The sequence below is a fragment of the Patagioenas fasciata genome, chromosome 24 (assembly GCF_037038585.1).
Source record: "Patagioenas fasciata isolate bPatFas1 chromosome 24, bPatFas1.hap1, whole genome shotgun sequence".
In the NCBI taxonomy this organism is placed as follows: Eukaryota; Metazoa; Chordata; class Aves; order Columbiformes; family Columbidae; genus Patagioenas; species Patagioenas fasciata.
Genome location: NC_092543.1, coordinates 3,606,133 through 3,623,022, shown reverse-complemented (window position 1 = coordinate 3,623,022; position 16,890 = coordinate 3,606,133). Strand labels below are relative to the sequence as shown.

Sequence of the window (16,890 nt, the reverse complement as noted above, 5' to 3'; positions counted from 1 at the left end):
AGGGTCCCTTGCTGCACCCCAGGGAAGACGCGAGCATTTCCTGCCAAAGCTGCATGCAAGTGTTCCACACACATCCCGAACTGCTAACAACCAGGAAAGTGAATTCTCTTTAGCCATCATTCTGTTGATGAACACGTCATCATTCTTGTTTCAAGAGCAGAAAACAGTTCCTACTTGGTTAAATATTCTTTGGTCCCCACCTCCCTCCAAAACAACAATTCAAGAGAAAGCAGAACACATTCAGCTACACTTTTAATGTGCGTTATCATAAGCTTCTCCAAGATACAAACCCCTCTTTTATTTCTTGTGTTCTAGCCACATACAGATAGCAAACTTCCCTCAGAGCATTTAAAGATGTGCATTTACTGGAGTGTGAACATGTCCACCCACCTCAGATTTTACAAAGTTATCAAGTAGAACAGTTCCAGAGATCAGTGCATTTCAAACAAACATCAACTGTTAAGACCAAACCCAAATTGAAGCAGTTACCCAGCCCTCTAGGAATCGGTTTACAAAGGCATTTAGTGTTTTTAACACTGAAGAGTGAGCCAGCTGTCCACACAATATTTAGAAAACATAAGCATAATACAAATTATTCATTCAGTGTTGCTTGTGTACTTTACAAATCAGATCAGTTTCTTAGGGATGCTGACCATATATCTCAACATACATTATCAGATAACTCCGTGTCCCTATGGAACACAGTAGTATATTCAACTGAAAACCTCGTGCAGGGTTAGTTTTTATAAACACGCAGCAGCATTTTCTTCAGTAGCTATTTTACAGTGCATTTGCATTACTGCAGCCCACAACAACAACTTCTTAAGTGCCAGATAACACCCATAGCATACCTTGAAATGCATATGACAGTATTTAAGTCATTTCACCTGTATATCGCTGGTCAAGAATCCCCACTTTACAAAGCTGACCTACATAACATCATAATGCTTTCTCTGTATAGCTCTTTGACACTTCAATTCCACCAGCAGACTCCTCCGCACTCACTACGGTTTCCTTCAAAAAGATATCAAAGAAGCTGTTCTGTACAGCCGCACCTGAAAAAACAAGCTACAATCAACAAGCCTGTTCAATACCCGCTGTTGCACATCCCCTGCTCACACTTTCCTCCTGTCTGGTAGCTGATACTTGTTCGAGCTGAAATGACTAAGTTTAAGTAGTTACATGCTCAATAAGTAGATTAGACATTTTAAAGAGCCAGTATGAAATGCACATGGTAGTGCAGCACTTACGGGGTTAGACCGACGGCAGAGAGCACGGGCGGTCTTCTGTGGCTGTCTGCAGCAGGGACACCCCTAAGGCACAGCACGGGATTCATCGCACACCTTTGGGAGCTGCAGGGGTGCTGGAGGAGAGGCGCACTCCACATGGATTTGTATGTGGACAGAAAAGAGGGAGTGGGAAAAGTGGAATAGGGAGGATCGCCAGATCATAGGAAATCCTGCTGAGTAAAGTATGAGAATCAGGCAGGATCTTCCTTGGCTCTCTGACCGTCCCTTCCCACCACTACCCTAGGAGCGGTTTCAAAGCCAGAGCCAATACACAACGGGACTGTAACTAACGAAGTTCACATTTATAACGCTGGCCCTAATCTGTCCGAAACGGCAGTAAATTAACAGCTTGCTCTGGCATTCCAGCAAGCGCAAAAAGCAACTGCAAGCAGCAACTGCTACTGGAGCAGCTGCCACAAGGCCCAGGAGATGGAGCAGCTGCCAGGTGGGGTCAGCCCGGCGGGCACACACTGAGGAGGAGATTGGCCCCCACACTGGGCTCCTCTAAGCAGCAGCTTGTCCGCTGCATCTGTTTTTAGGACAGAAGGCAGCGACAGATGTGAGAGGAGACGGTCTTACAAAGAAAACATTGAAGACAACTTGTCAGAAGTGACTAGTGATTCCACACATCCCTGCTCACTCTAGAAAGGGTCAGCAGTCTGGATGTGTGAAATCTGAAGGGGTTTCTTCCCCTTATCAGTTGGACTGCAGCAGGAACTGGGCTTCCATGCAAGTTTCTTCACTTTCAGGTGCTGCTTATGAAAATACACACAAAACAAGAGCAGAAAGTGAAGTGAAGCTCTGCATGTGAGACAACAGCTGTCAGTAACCCAAGGAGCAAAGACGCACATGAATATTAAGCCGATCCCTTACTAGGACACGCTCCATATTAGTCACTTCCAATTCAAGAAAAGGCAAGTGACAAGAATACAAAGAGCTACAGTTTCCGAACAGAAGACTCAAGGCACGCATTTCCCAAGGTTCACATCATTTTTCTGCAGGCATTTCTTTAATATAATAGTTGATAATCCACCCCCTGACACTCAAGCACTTCAGCCCAACTCACAAAATTTGCCACAAGCTACCGTCTTATTTGTGAGTCACTAGCAAAGCCTTTCCATATTCCTCTCAGGTAACAGCACTGAAATGCAACCTCCAGTCACTGAACTGACATACACACCCAGGGCTAAGTTTCTTAGGAGAGCTTCCAGCACCTTTTCCTTCTGCAGGATTCTTCAAAGGATCTTTCAAGATTAAAGCCGTAGAGATCCAGAAATCACTACAAGCAGCAAAACCTCTCATCAACTCCATCAGAAGTAAAACATCTCTAGAAGCAGATGCACCCATATGAAGGACCCGCCTGTTCTTGACTACTTGTCTTAAGTGACACTAAGATCAGATCAGTAATTATTAATAACTAATCTAGATTCTTCTCACCTCCAATCAGTTCAAGTTCAAATAGGCGGCTGGGGGCAGGGGCACTGCAGGACAGAATGTGGCACAGGTGTCTTTCAGGTAGCTTAAGACCAGCCTTCATCTCTTCCCCAAAAAAGTCTCGTATCCTGTTCTAACCAGCTCCCGTCTAGATTCTTCCTATGAACCCCACAGATCAGATCTGCTGTTCCACCTGCAGCCATTTCCTACCTCTGCTCTGGTTCCAACACCAACGAGCTCTGCTTCCCAACACTCCTGAAATTGCACAATTCTGTTGCTGTTGGCCTTCACAGAACTTATAATGAGTATTTTACTTCCTTCCTCTCCCCAATACCACAAGTCAAAAGAAAAAACTTTTTTCTATATATATACAGTTTATTTTAAAATAATTTTTATTATTTTACAACCTCTATAAATATTAAAACCAAAAGCTGATGATTTACAGGACTTATTAGTATCCTTCTAGAAGGCTGACGTTGAACGAAGTTACATCACACCACTCATTTCTGATCTCGAATGTCTTAACTGTGTCAATGCTGTGCAGAGCTGTAAAGTTTAACTGTTCAAAATTCCTTTTTTTAACTGTAACTTTCAGAGTTTGAGCTTTATTAAGTCAGGCAGTCCCTCAGGCTTTTTTCCAAGATATTTGACATAGCTAGCAAAACTAATAGGGCCATGAACACTGCCATCCTGTGTGTTATGAGCATACAACCATACATGGGGCTTCCCAAGAATCAGGTCTCACTTGCTTCAGGTATCATGGGATCTTCCCTCCTCAGATGTTGCCATAGAAACCTCAAGTTATGTCTATAGGGGAGCACGAAAAAGGTTTCCTAAGGTATGGATGAAATAGCTCCATGGAAACAAGCCCTGACTGTCAGAGGAGATGAAGGGAAGGAGTTTGTGTGGGAAGACACCAAGATGATGATCATCATCTAAATGTGTGAAACAAGAGCCATGCAAACCAGACAAGCTGTTATTCAAGTATCTGCCTACTTCACGGCCAGCACTGAGACCTAACGGCGTAAGAACTCCTGGTGTATTTAAGATTAGTTGTTGGCCAGTGATTCCAGTGCCCACAGGCACTGGAGGTGTACCAGTACCTGTCTGTATGGCTGTAATACACCATGCCACAACTAAACCTAGGAGCCAGTCCAGGGCAACCTGGCAGAACTAAATGTGATGCAAGATATAAAAGGTTAGAAGAGGTCCATAAGTTCACATAAACACACCCCTCAAGTATTCTCCACCTTACAATATCTGAAAACCTGCTCTGAAACAAAATATGGAGAGATTTCTGGTAAATTTACATCCTGCTCGCCTACAAATATCACCAGACCAGCCTCTCTTGAAGAAGATGATATTTATTCTTTGAGGTGATGTGGAAGCGCACGCTCTGGAACAGGCACCATCTAACGCAAGAATCAGCAAGAAACCTTTGGGAAATTCCCATTTTCTTCAGAAGACAGAAGATTAAACCATGGCAATGTGTATCACTGCTGGATTGTGCTCTTGTCACTGAGACTGAGTCAGCAACCCTCAGCATCCCAGTCTGTTACCCTGAGCTCCCTCTATAGCTCTCTGAGGTAAACATATGCTGTTATCTCATGGTGAAATAAGCTTTTAAATGCATCAGAAGCCTAGAGCAAATCAGTCAGATATGATCCTTAATCAGCACATGCTAGTCCACTAACCTCAGTCAAATTATTTAATGTTGTTTATTTGAACCTATCGGAGCAGCTGATTATCTGCACCTCCATTCCCCAGCTGTAAAACAGGAACGAACGTTATCGCAGCCAATAAACGATCCATTCATTAAGTACTGATACGGGTAAGTGAAGCACAGGAAACACACAGATAGGGCAGCGTGCCAGGGAGGGGGGGGAATTAAAATCACCAAAACACACACAAAACCAACACAAAAAATCCAACAACAGCTTTCGCAGCATCCGGCTGCTTTGTCAGGGCTTAAAGCAGCAGTTTATGCAGTTAGGAAACGTACAGAGTAAGAGATACAAAGTTCAGTCTCAGCCTTTTTCTCAGGTTGTTTTGTGTTTGTTTCGCTTTGTTTTTTACTCTCTGTTTCCCTTATCCATTCTCTCTCAGATTATATTTACCTGAAGAGAACTTTGTATTCAAACACTGTTTTGGAAACTCACATGAACCCACCCAGCTGTAGTGCACAACCCTGAGCCTGTGAAACACCGTGAAACCACACACAGTCAGCTCATGGTCAGGCGGTCTACAGGCATAGTCTTATTTTTCATGAAGTCAATCCAAGGCAAGACCTCTCCTATAAGACCAGAATTGAACTCTGGTCACACTCAATATCCTGCCTGCAAAACACATGAGAGTTTGGAAAGCTGGGGGCAATCTTACACCATAACTCTCCAGTTTTTTCCTGCCCTGCTTCACTTCACATTCCCCATTGTCACCGTGAAGGTGGCAGTTCAGAGCTACCAGCAGCGGGACACTGTCCGCAGGTCTGCGGTAACTCCATCAGAATTCAAACCAAAGCAGCTGCCATCCTTCCGAGCTGCGTTTCTAACAGATTCTCTACTACCACTGAACAGAATCACCTTGAAAGACTACTCCAGTATTTATTTGTCCTGCTTTTAAGCAATCTTCTCCAAACCGCCTACATTATCTTCTTTCACTCCTCAAACCGCTTCATTACTTCCATTTCTGTCCCATACCAATGCATGAACTTGCATCTTCTGTTACTCAGCACATAAAAGCTGCATTCTCTCCTTTTTAGTGCAGGCCTTTTTAACGGAATCACTCCTTAATCCAAACCACTCAAGTAGGTGTAGGAATTCCTGACTTCATTTCCTCCTCAGAGTTCCAGTAAAGCCAAATAATCAGCTGAATTAAGCCTCTAAAGAAATATATCTTGGGAATTCTGCTTACAATCCAAGGGTGTTAAAGAAAGGAACAACATACAGTAACGATTAGCAAGTTATTCAGAGCTTTACTAGAAAACACACAGATGGCACACAGACATTCAAATGCTACACATACATTTTATGACATTTTGGAAGCAGCACATTTGGATCCGAATACGCCAAGCTGTTACTCAGAGCAGCTTACTTGCCATCAAAACTCTACCCCATTGCTTTTCATATTTAAACACACATGCAGCACATATCTTTAAGCACGGTCATAGTAAAACTATTAACATGGATTTGCTATGTTGCTGTGATTAGTTTTCTTCTCCCTCTTGCATCTGGAGGGAGCCAAAAGCCAATGCAAAGAGAAAAGCAATATGTAAACCCATGAAAATGGTACCTAAAGGAACAGACCCCTTCCTTACTCCCGGTTTATGGCAACAGTGAATCAAGCGACCATTATAGCTGCCTCTGCCAACTTGTCAAAGTCCTTATGGAAACCAGCCCAAGACTCTTGTATTTCCTCTACCCACACCACAGAGGTTGAAGATGAGCTGTTCGTTGCCATTCTCCTGCTTACCAACCCATGCAGCAGATCAAGATGACCAGTTTCCATCTTTAAATGGTCCGAATCCTCCGACAGTTTTGCAGTCAGCTGAACTACTTCAGCAGAATCCTGCTCCATTGCACCGATGCACCATAAGATTAATGAGCACTGTTACACAGGGTACTAAAATGCGCTTGTTAAGTGAAAGGTATTCCCCATGTTTTGTAAATAGTGGGGTATTTTACAACTGAGGAAGCAGAGCTGCTAGTCAGAGCAGCAAAGGATAGTACACTGACATATGAATTCATTAATTTTCTCAAGCAATCTAGTGTTGCAAAATCCCCAAAAGCACCTGCTCTAAACCCATAGTGCAGAATCACGCAGGCAGTCACCAGTGCCCAGCATCTGAAGGGCATAACCCAGGAGATGCTGACCCCCAATGGCTGCTACAAACCTTAGACCACTCTGAGCTAATCCCAGCCCTCTTTCAGGCTTATGCCAGAGATGAGAGACTCAGTTACTCCTGGTAGTCCCTTGATCATAAATTAGATACTCAAAGTTCCACTGCAAAGTGGGCAAGAGAAAATGCTTTTGTGTGGACAGAGCTTACAGGTTGAGATGGCTTGAGATGGCCTCAATTGTGTTCACCCTTCAGGAGGAAGAGATGTCCCCAGGGAGTGAAAGGCACTATAAGGAGATCATCTCAGCACTAATTACACTTGACATTTAAATTACAGCCCAAAATAATTTCATTTAAGCCTTCGCTAAGTAACAGGGAGAAGAAAACACACACACACCAAAAAACCACCACATACACCACCAAATCACATCACAGAACAAGGACAGAGCAGCTTTAAATTCCTTAGATTCCTACAATTTGTCCAAGACTCATGAATGAGGGGAAGGGCAGATACAAAACACGCCTAAAACCCCTGTTTGCAGAACTTACTTGTCTCTTAAAAACAAGCAGATCTCATAGTAACAAGTGTGCAAAAACTAAACTGCATTTAGAAATAAACGGAGCAACAGTCACTGTGCCCTGTTTGGTTTAAGTGGTTTTCAAAGGCCTGGAATTCGAGCCACAGCCCTTAATGACATCAGGTTTAGGAAAAGGGTCTTTACAACTGGTTTAAACACCTTAAAGGTTTCTTTTGTTGCCAATATAGTGCTGAGATCCACAGCCACTCAAACCATTCCACCACCCAGTGTTTAAACTCAACAGTGTTTAAATAGAGGGAGCTCAAGCCATCTCCCTTTTCACATTCAAATTCAAGCAGCTTTGCTTGTTATTAATTGTCACAAGTCAAGCCAAAGGAGATAACCAACCTGGGAACAGCACTAGACCTGTTGAAATAACTGCCTTGGATGGCAATGCCTGCAGAAAGCAAAACAAAAGCACTTTTTCCTTCTCTGGAAGGCTCTTCCATGCATTGTCCCTCACACCCATGAAACCGTCAGTAATACCACCCGGCCTACTCTGCTCAGCCGCAATTTCGCAATTATCAGTCAAAGGAGACAATGAATGAAAAGATGCGGCCACATAAAAGCACAGACATACAGCGATTGTAGAGCCTGCAGGACCACATTAAAAAGCCAATCACCGCAGGCAAAGTTCTTAGCTGGCATAAAGTACAACAGCTCCATTGATTTCAAGAGAGCTGCATCAGGTAGTACTGAGCAGTGGGGAGCTTGGCTTTATGCCCCCCAGTTGCAATCCATATCATCTGTGCTCTGGCACCAAGCACACTCTACTGGAAAAAGCCATTTTGGCATAGAAACCACTATGGAGATTAAAAAACCTCATTCTTATTTCCTGCTCCAGTGAAATTTCCTGTTCCCCTGAAAATTCCTCACATGCATCTCCCCCATCATATAGAAAGGGATAATAACTACACAAAAACAACGCTATTAATGGTATAGCGTTAGAGCCAAGGAGCTCTTGTAAATGATAGAGGACCATGTCTTCAGGTTTTAAGTGCTCATGAAAGAAAAACATTTCACTGATTTGGTAACCGATTCTGCAGTTTAAAACCAGGAAACTGGCCAGCTCTGCCACCAAGTAATTTGGCTACAAAAACCCCCTTGGTCTGAGGAATTTGTGTTTCCAGTCTCCTGATTTTATCTTGCCAACCACTCCTAAGACTTTAAAACCAAATTTCTGGGTACCCTAAAGGCAGAAAAAGCTAAATATTTGAAGGGAAAAGAAAACTGGTAGAATAAAGAAAAAACAGGAATAAGTAGAGGAGAAATTGATAAATTAGGGTAGAATAAAGAAGTTTCTATGTGTACATCTTGGCTGGATGACAGCTGCAGTGACTCATATGATAAAACACCACACAGCCAGAGCTCTTAAAGAGGCCTCTGGAGTGTGAGGCAAGGAATAATGGGATAAAAATGAACCAAGACAATGATGTGGAAGTTTTTCAGTCAACACAGCTCAACTTGAGTGAAAAGGTAGGCAAGGGGTGTTGGTTGAAGCACAAATAAGAATTAAGGCCATTTTGTAAAACTTGCATCCAGATACAGTTTGTGATTCCCAGCCTGGAGATCAGAAACACATTATTCTGCAACCATTTCCCAGCACAAAGGGTGGAACTGATTACACAAACCATCCTTCCCCCATCTTTCATTAGGGCTGGACTAGTCATAACCATGGAAAACATCACAGCAAACAGTCTCAAAGGCATAATGAACAAACTGCTGATCTTCTCCATCCTCCTGAGCACTTTTCCAGGTGTCCCGTTGCTGGAGCGATTTCTAGCACAGGGTCTCTAAGTCCTAAGCATGACCACTGACCTCGCATGGTCAGGAAACCAAGCGTTAAAACCTCCTCCGCAGCAAGACTGCTGGTCAGCTGCCTGGGGCGGCCTGCGCTTTCGGCCACACTATCAAACTATTCATTTTTATCTCCACTAATTAACTAACCTGGTGCTCTTTACTCAAGAACACAGCTCTGGACATCTTAATGCGAAGCTAGGAGATATGAGTCATTCACAAGCAATGGTCACAAAGTTTAATCAACAACAGGAGAATCCCCAAACTCCACCTTTAAACATGTCTGACATTACACTGATGTCGAGGGTTTAGATTGCGGGGTGACAATCAAACCCTGGCAGATGTGTTGTCAACCTCCTCTCCCCCCCACTTCCCCCTTTTGCCCCTCCATCTCCCCCCTTCCCACTCAGCACAGGCGATCGGGAGGGAAAGAAGGACAGAGAGAAGAGAGTTGGAAAAGTTAAAGATGTTTTACTAATGCTACTAATAAGAATAGAGAAAATAATACAAATATACAAAACCAATCTTGTAAGTCTCAGCAACTGCAGAGCCAGCACCCAAAGTCCTGCATTGGACTCTGCAGCCAACCGGAGCTGGATTCAGTCTCTCACTGGCCTCAGTTCGCAGGGATGACCAGCAAGGTCCTCTCCTAATGTTGGCCATAAGCAGAACGGAAGGAAAAAGGGACAAGGGCCGAGATCCTCGTGATCTCCCACTTTTATACGAAGTATTCACGTGAATGGAATGTTCTACACCATTGGTCAGTCTCTCGGTCATCAGCTTCTCGTTGCCCCTCTCGTGAGATGTCCATCCGTGCTTATCAATAAGTTTGCATTCCATTGCTGGGTTTAACCAAAACATGTGTTGGGTTCTCCAGGAAAATGCAGCTAACATGAAGGCTTTAGCTGACAGGCAAATTCACTAAAAGAGAAACTTGTTTTTAACAAAACCAGGACAACTAATTACTTCCTCTCTCTCTCCACTCGTTTGCTGACCTGTAGGAGAGGGAAAGCATAAAAAGCATTGAGGCCATAAGGTGTAAGCGCTAGGGCAAAGCATCATCACTGAAAGGCAAGAACTGATCCAGGCCAAGCCCAGAGCTCCTTTCTCTCCCTGGAATTTAAGGTTGGGAGACTAAAACTAGTAACACAAAAGGGTTCACATCTAGCAGGCAAATACAGACCAAACACATTCAAAGTGTGACAAAAGGTGTGTTTGCCTTCAAAGAAAGGACAGGAACTAAAACTGAGCAAGGGAAGGGAACACTCAGCAGACAGACAGGGGCCAGGTGATAAAAATAGCTTTGCTTGGTTTCTCATTCTGTTTGCCATAAATACATTACTTAGTCTCTCGTCACAGGAAGAAGAAATCTGCATGAAGCTTGCCTTCCTTGGACGAATGTGTCGGTATTTCTTATTCCCTTACAGCTGTATTCTACAAAATAAGTTTTCAGAGCAACCTAGGAATCAAGTCTGATTGTTTCTCTGCTTGCAGCATTTACTGAGCACAGACTTCTCATTTTTAGCATCACAGACACCCCGCGCATCCCACAGCGGCTCCACAGTGCCAGGTCTTAGCCTGCCTAAGCTCTACCAAAAAACACACCAGCACCCTTTCAAGTGTCCCAGTCCCTGCTCCATCCCCCCAGCCCTTTGCCATGCAGGATGTCATTACGTGGCCTGTTTCATGCATAGTCTACATGACGCCTTTCTCCTCTTTGCACTTACACACTCCCTTGCAATAGTTAGCTGTACTGGAGTAGTTTCTAGAAATTACAATCCAAGGTCACGGTGGGTGCTTTGCATATGGATAATTGCAGGTATAGACATAACTGCTCCAAGGAACCTAAGATGGAGTAAGTATACTTCACTCATCTCCCTCTCTGGCACTTAAAATACTCTGCCAGCAAACAGTACCAGTTGAAAGATCATGAATCATTTGGGTAAAAAAAGAATATTAACCCAACAGTGCTCTCTGCTGAGACTCAGGCCCCAGCCAAGTAGCAGAAGTCATTAGCTGAACTCCGCAGCTTTACCTCTATCACAGCAGTGCAGCAGAGCTGCTCCTTGATTAATCTTTTATTTCCACACAGACAATCTGTTAATATTTGAGGTTATTTGTCCTCTTTCCCTGCCACAGAGTTAATTAAAAACATATCAAAGAGTAACAGTTCCAAGAGTGAACCTTTCCTGTGGTATTATCAAATAACCTAATATATAGATTGGGACCTGCACGCATGCTGATTCTGTTCTTCCTGACCCCCCACTGCAGATTTTCACATAAGAGCTGCTTTAAATAAACACCTTATTCATTAAGTAAGAATCAGAATAGAGAAAACGTGTGGCTCTATTGCAGCCATCAGGCCTGCCAGCTAGGCATGGTTGCTGTAAATGACCTAGTTAGACATGGAAATGCACAAGAGAGAGCTGCAGAGATCTCAGACTCCATCAGCACTACAGCCCAGACCAGCACACTGAGCCTCCAGGATTCATTTCCCTCCCAGCTGTACTCTGTCCTACCAAAAGCAAAGATCCCTCCGAATGGCACAAACAGTTTTGGGTTCTGAGCAGTCTGGTTAGTTTAGCATTAGACCAGCAAGGCACAAGCCAAGACGCATCTTCCTTCCCTGGGTATGCTCTGTTCCGCATTTTATACAATTAGCTTGAAAAGCAAGCCTGTCAGGTCAGGTAAACTGTTCCTTTTTGACGGGTTCCCTCCTTGCTTCGGGGGGCAGGAGGGCAGGAGGGTTCTACAGCTCCTGGGTCTCTGTCCTTTCTACTGCATCGAGTGTCACAGTGATGAGTGTCACACCACAGGCAGAGACAACAGCTTGTTCTTTCATATTAGCTTCTCTTAGGAGACACAAGGGCTGAAGATCATCATAATTACATCCAAACAGCACTTCCAATCCCTCTCCCTCCCAATGTAGCAGGCATAGGCCACAAGTAGCACTGTATGATTCATTTGTCTCACAAGGAAGAAAAATACTGGACAAGCTTTCAGAACTTGGGCACGGCATGGTAATACCTACCACACCGCAGCACAAACCATGGCAGCTACAAGCCCAGGACATGGCCTGGTCTGCCTCATCTACTGCTCCTGCTTCATCTGTCGATAGGGCAAGATCTTCTACAGCTACACGTGAAACACCACCTTTTGTTCTTCAAAAAATAAAACATGCTATGCAAGCTTGTGAAAATATCGCTGTGTTCCTTACGCTGGCTAAGACTAAGCTTTGGCCCTTGTCTTCTACAGTGCTTTTTACCATCACCTTCTCACATCACTGCTCATCCCAAATGATGTTAAGATTCTTCCTTAACCAAGAACCCAGAACTCCAGCACTTCATCCATTATGGCACAGATCAAATTTGGCTCCACAGAAAAGCTTGGCTTTAGAAGTCTGAAAATAAAAAAAAACAACCAAAAACCCAATGGAGTGTGAAAAATCAATTAAGACATTTAAGTTATTCATGTAATTAAAGAGGAGAGGCTTTAGAAATAGCAGTTCTATGTAGAACTGAACAACTTCTCCAGCTCTGCTTAAATTCACCTCTGATATAGACACATTAGAATCTAGCTACAAGCATAGTATTTCCCAGCCAACAGGCTACTATAAATTCTTTGTCTTATTTATAAATGGAACAGCATAGAAAGTTTGGCCAAACAGACAATAATATCATTTCCTGTCAGATGTTGCACTTCACTTGGTTTATTATCTTCCTGGGGATTACGCAGCCTCCTCCAAGATTCCGAACTTTTTCAAGATGCAAGGTAATCAGCATCATGCATCTTCTGCCCTTCGGCAGCACGCACAGCCTTTCCATGAATAACTTTTCACTCTAGAAATCACTTGTTAGTTATACATGGTACGCTTTCCAGCTTGTGCTGATCATTCAGGTCAAAATACACTCCTGCTTCTCGACTGAATAAGAATCCTTTTTCCTTTGTGAAATTTAAGTGAAAAAAAACCATACTTCAAGCCAACAGTAAGGCATGGTGTTTGAAGGGGTGTGTGGGTGTGTGACTTTAGGCCAATATATTCCCCACCGCTCTTCAAGGTTCTTCACCCCACTGCTACCACATACACATTTTTACACCATTGCACAGGTCTCCCATCTCCTCCTCTGGCTAACAAGGGGATTGTCCCTTCTCCATAGCAATGACCATCTAAAAATAGAGAAACTGGCTCATTCTAAGATTGCCAGAGAACATTGACTAGAGCGATATTTTGTACTGAAGTAGTGCATGTTCTCAGCTGCTGGTCAGTAAATAGAAGCCGGGAACTCCTGCTCTAATAGACACTCCAGCCACATGGTGTCACCCCGAGGTGTTAGACTTTTGCACACATCCTGTGAGGAACCTCAGCACCGTGTCTCCTGCACGCACAGGACCCTCAAGAGATGATGTTCTAACTGTGCTCCCTCCCTTCCCACATTCTTTTGTCTAGGAGCCCCTGACCTCTGACTTCCTAGCAAGGAACTGATGAACTGCCAGATGAATTTTCATGATATACATGTACGAGAAAAATGATGCTATGAAATGCTGACCATCTTCTTTCCAGGACAGGCTAAAGCCAGAAGTATTCACTCCCTGCTTCCATACTTAGGGAAGAAAAAGGCAAAGGAGCTTCAAGCCTTAAACATCTGGTTTTCTAAGACCTAAGCTCCAGTCTGGTCATTTGTATTCACTGAATACCACTTGCAAAGGCAAAGAAACACGAACCATTCAGAAGTCATCTAATCCAGATAAAGCAAAATCCAAATCACAGCCATACTTGAATACATGAAAATTCATACAACTCTGTAACAAATCTCTTCTTTAACATTTACCCAATTGTTTCAGGCTTCTTATGTGGGAAAGGTCAAAAGCAGGCAATGGTAACAGCACCTGATCTCTCCATATTTACCTTAATTTTTTATCCTCCTGTTTGCCTCAGCCTGTTTTAACGAAATACGCGCACAGGCACAATGGATTATGTATCACATGGTGCAACATTTTGCTGTTTGAAAATGCAAGGCGAGCAGATCAGCTCCAGTCACAAACCACAGTATTCTTTATTCTGGTTTACATGCTTGCAATTGCTATCAGGAATGGGACACTAAGTAGCTGTGGAAAAGACTAAGCAAAAAAAGAGAGAATACTCCCTAGACTTTAAGTCAAGTTTTCCCTGCTTTATTCCCTCAGAGTTGGACATTTCTACCGAAATTCTACTCGCTTATGAAGTTTGCAATTTCTCCATTCTATACATGTAAACATATAGAGCTAATATTTGATAAATATTCTTTGTCAAACATTCAGAGAATCACAGCCAGCTAACAACCAAGATTCAGTGCCATCTTTTAATTCAGGCCTAACGCCTGTTTCTGAGAAGGATCACTATCAATAAGATCAGGCGGGTATACATTTTGAGCCAAGTGCATTCACAGCATAACCAATGTGTGGTCAAAATCCTTGTCTAGCTCAGACCGCACTCCAGTCAAGGATTCTCTTCATTTCCAGCACTATGTGTCCTGTTACACATAGATGTATATATGTTTGAATTATGTAAGATATTCAGGAGCCTTGTTGAAGTTCATTCTAAAAGTGCACAGAGAACTAGCCATGAAAAGTGTGGTCAGACTGATATTAATTTGTTGCAATTGCCTTTTTGCAACTCAAACAAGAAAGCTAGACTAACCTGCTATGTTCAGTAGCCTGCTAACTCACATTTCGCATGCCATTTCCAAGGCAATCACTTAAACGTGCAAGCTAGGAATACACGTTGACAGAGCTAAAAGCTCTTAAAAACCCAAACAACTGAAAAATTATTCTTACGTGGTGTGTAGTAGTTTCACCCTGTGACTCAAAGATCTGCTTCAAAGACATTTAAATCTTGTGAAACGAAACAAGAGTAACACAATTTCTTATCTCTCCAAAAATACAAGTCGATCTTTCCCATCACAGCCTTTTTAACAGTCCATGTTAATAGCTTTACTATTGACTTGCAGTAACTTCAATGCTTCAAATAGGGAACACAGCTGTTAAGACGATGCAAGCCCCCCTCATAAACACCTCCAGAGGGGACAGTATGACAGTGTCCCCGAAGATCTGTACTTCTTGTTCCATGCTGAGACCAGCATTGCCACATATCTGCCTGGGTTCCCACAGACCACGAAAACCCAGTGCCTACAGTAATGCCACGGACTCCCAGCTGGAATGAAACGAGAGTAAGGCTGCCTTACCTGGCTCTGCTCGGAGGGGCACTCATTCATCAGCAGCTGCTCACAGCAGCACGCCCGGGCCAGCCGCCACCGGGCCAGCAGGGGAAGATCCCATTCCGGGGAAGCAGGATGCAGGGTTGGGAGGCGGGGATCCTTCGGTCTGAGCCACACACCCGCTCTGGAGATGCAGGGTTAGTCTGACAGCCGGCAAACCGAACAGAGCTGCTCCACTCCTCTCACACTGTAGCACATCTCTCACTGCCAAGTGCACACGCTGCCTGCACAGGAGCTGTGTGCCTTATTAACCCTCTTCTGGCTGGAGGACAGAAAGCAGGAGCTCTTTTCTTAAGGGATCTTCCTTTCCAATACATCCTCTCAGAGCCACACCTGGAGCAACCCTTCTTCCACATCGGGGGGGATTGTGCAATGTAATCTAAAAGAGAGAGAGTTAAAGGAATGACGAGAGGCTGCCAAACCATTAAAAAACAAAAAAGAGCTGCAGATGTGGAACACACAAACAAAGCATTATCAGCAGAACAAGGGTCTGCTATGGAATGAGGGTGCCTAGACCAAATCCCACGCTGTTACCAAACAGGAGTGGAGGTGGAAAGAAAGTAGCTTGAATCTTACAGTGGAGTATGCAGAATATTTATAATTCCTTCATTTACAGTGAGATTTAGATATGGTCAGAAGTTTTGTGCATCTATCCCCACCACCTGCAGTAAGAATGCTGTTATTTGGGAGTTTATATATATATATTTGTCCCAGAATCTGAAAGGTTAGGTCATTAGGATTATACATACCTGAAAAAAAACAACCAACCAGAAGACACAGATAGTGAGCTAGACCAGGTCAATGGGTCATCAGGTTTGTTCCAGCAGAGCACAGCACAGCACTCCCCTCTGCCAAAACAACCGCACAGCTTTGATGTGATCCTCTTTTCCTGATCATGATTACTTTGCTTTTGCACATTGTCTTAATTCAGCGATCACAGCTGAAATTCTCCTTCCTTAAAAACATGCCCTAGGGATTTGGACACCAAGCTCTCATTAACTGTAATCAAGTCAAAATCCATTGTGTAGCCTGCAGCTCAGCCACCTGAGCCTACTTTATACCACAGTTCAGTGTAGCACTTAAGAGCTCCAGCTCTGACAAACACCAGAACCCATTCTGTGGTTGACAAGTCTCAGGGGACAGACTGGCCTTACAATGCATGTCAGAGAAAGCTGGTGGACTTTTTTAATAGGTGGACATGCCCTACCATAATCAGAGAAAAAATTAGATTAAGAAAAGCAGCACATTTCATCAAAACCAAACACACTCTGCAAACAGACCATGATCAGAGAGATGAAGTGGAGCTTCAAGCACATGGCAGAGACAGCAGATTAACAAAAAACCTTCACAAAACAAAACCCAACCACCTCCAGCTCCCTCTCCCTCCCAGACAGCCTAATTCAGGGCTCCTACACTGTCTGTTCTCAAAGCAAACCCCAGTCTTCCTATCACAGTTTTAAGTCAGACATCGGCAAACTCCAGTGTTTGTTCTTTAATACCTGTGAGGACACGTGATGTGGTACAATCACACTCTTTTCTAGGTTGTGAACAAGCTGCAGGCAAAGAGCAAGTAGTCTGCTGGAGACAGACCTTATCTAGCAAAAGAAGTATTGCAGCAGCCAGACAAAACTGCAGAGACAAAAGCCTTGTCTCCCCTGCAGAACAGACACCCAAGTTATCTTGGCTAGCAGATGAAATGTAAA

At 43.6% G+C, this 16,890-nt stretch overlaps 1 protein-coding gene across 2 annotated transcripts in view; it reads right to left on the bottom strand.

Annotated features, from left to right (window-relative positions):
- Positions 1–15,286, bottom strand: part of GRAMD1B (GRAM domain containing 1B) — a 107,115-nt gene extending 91,829 nt beyond the window's left edge. The window contains exon 1 of one of the 2 annotated variants that reach the window (XM_071798811.1): positions 15,155–15,286. In XM_071798811.1, the coding sequence (XP_071654912.1) occupies positions 15,155–15,180 (26 nt within the window). In that variant the 5' untranslated portion in view covers positions 15,181–15,286. Of the gene's footprint in view, positions 1–1,250; positions 1,557–15,154 lie in introns of those variants that run through there. The other variant, XM_071798809.1, reaches the window with a different exon arrangement.
- Between the last annotated feature and the right edge of the window lie 1,604 nt (positions 15,287–16,890).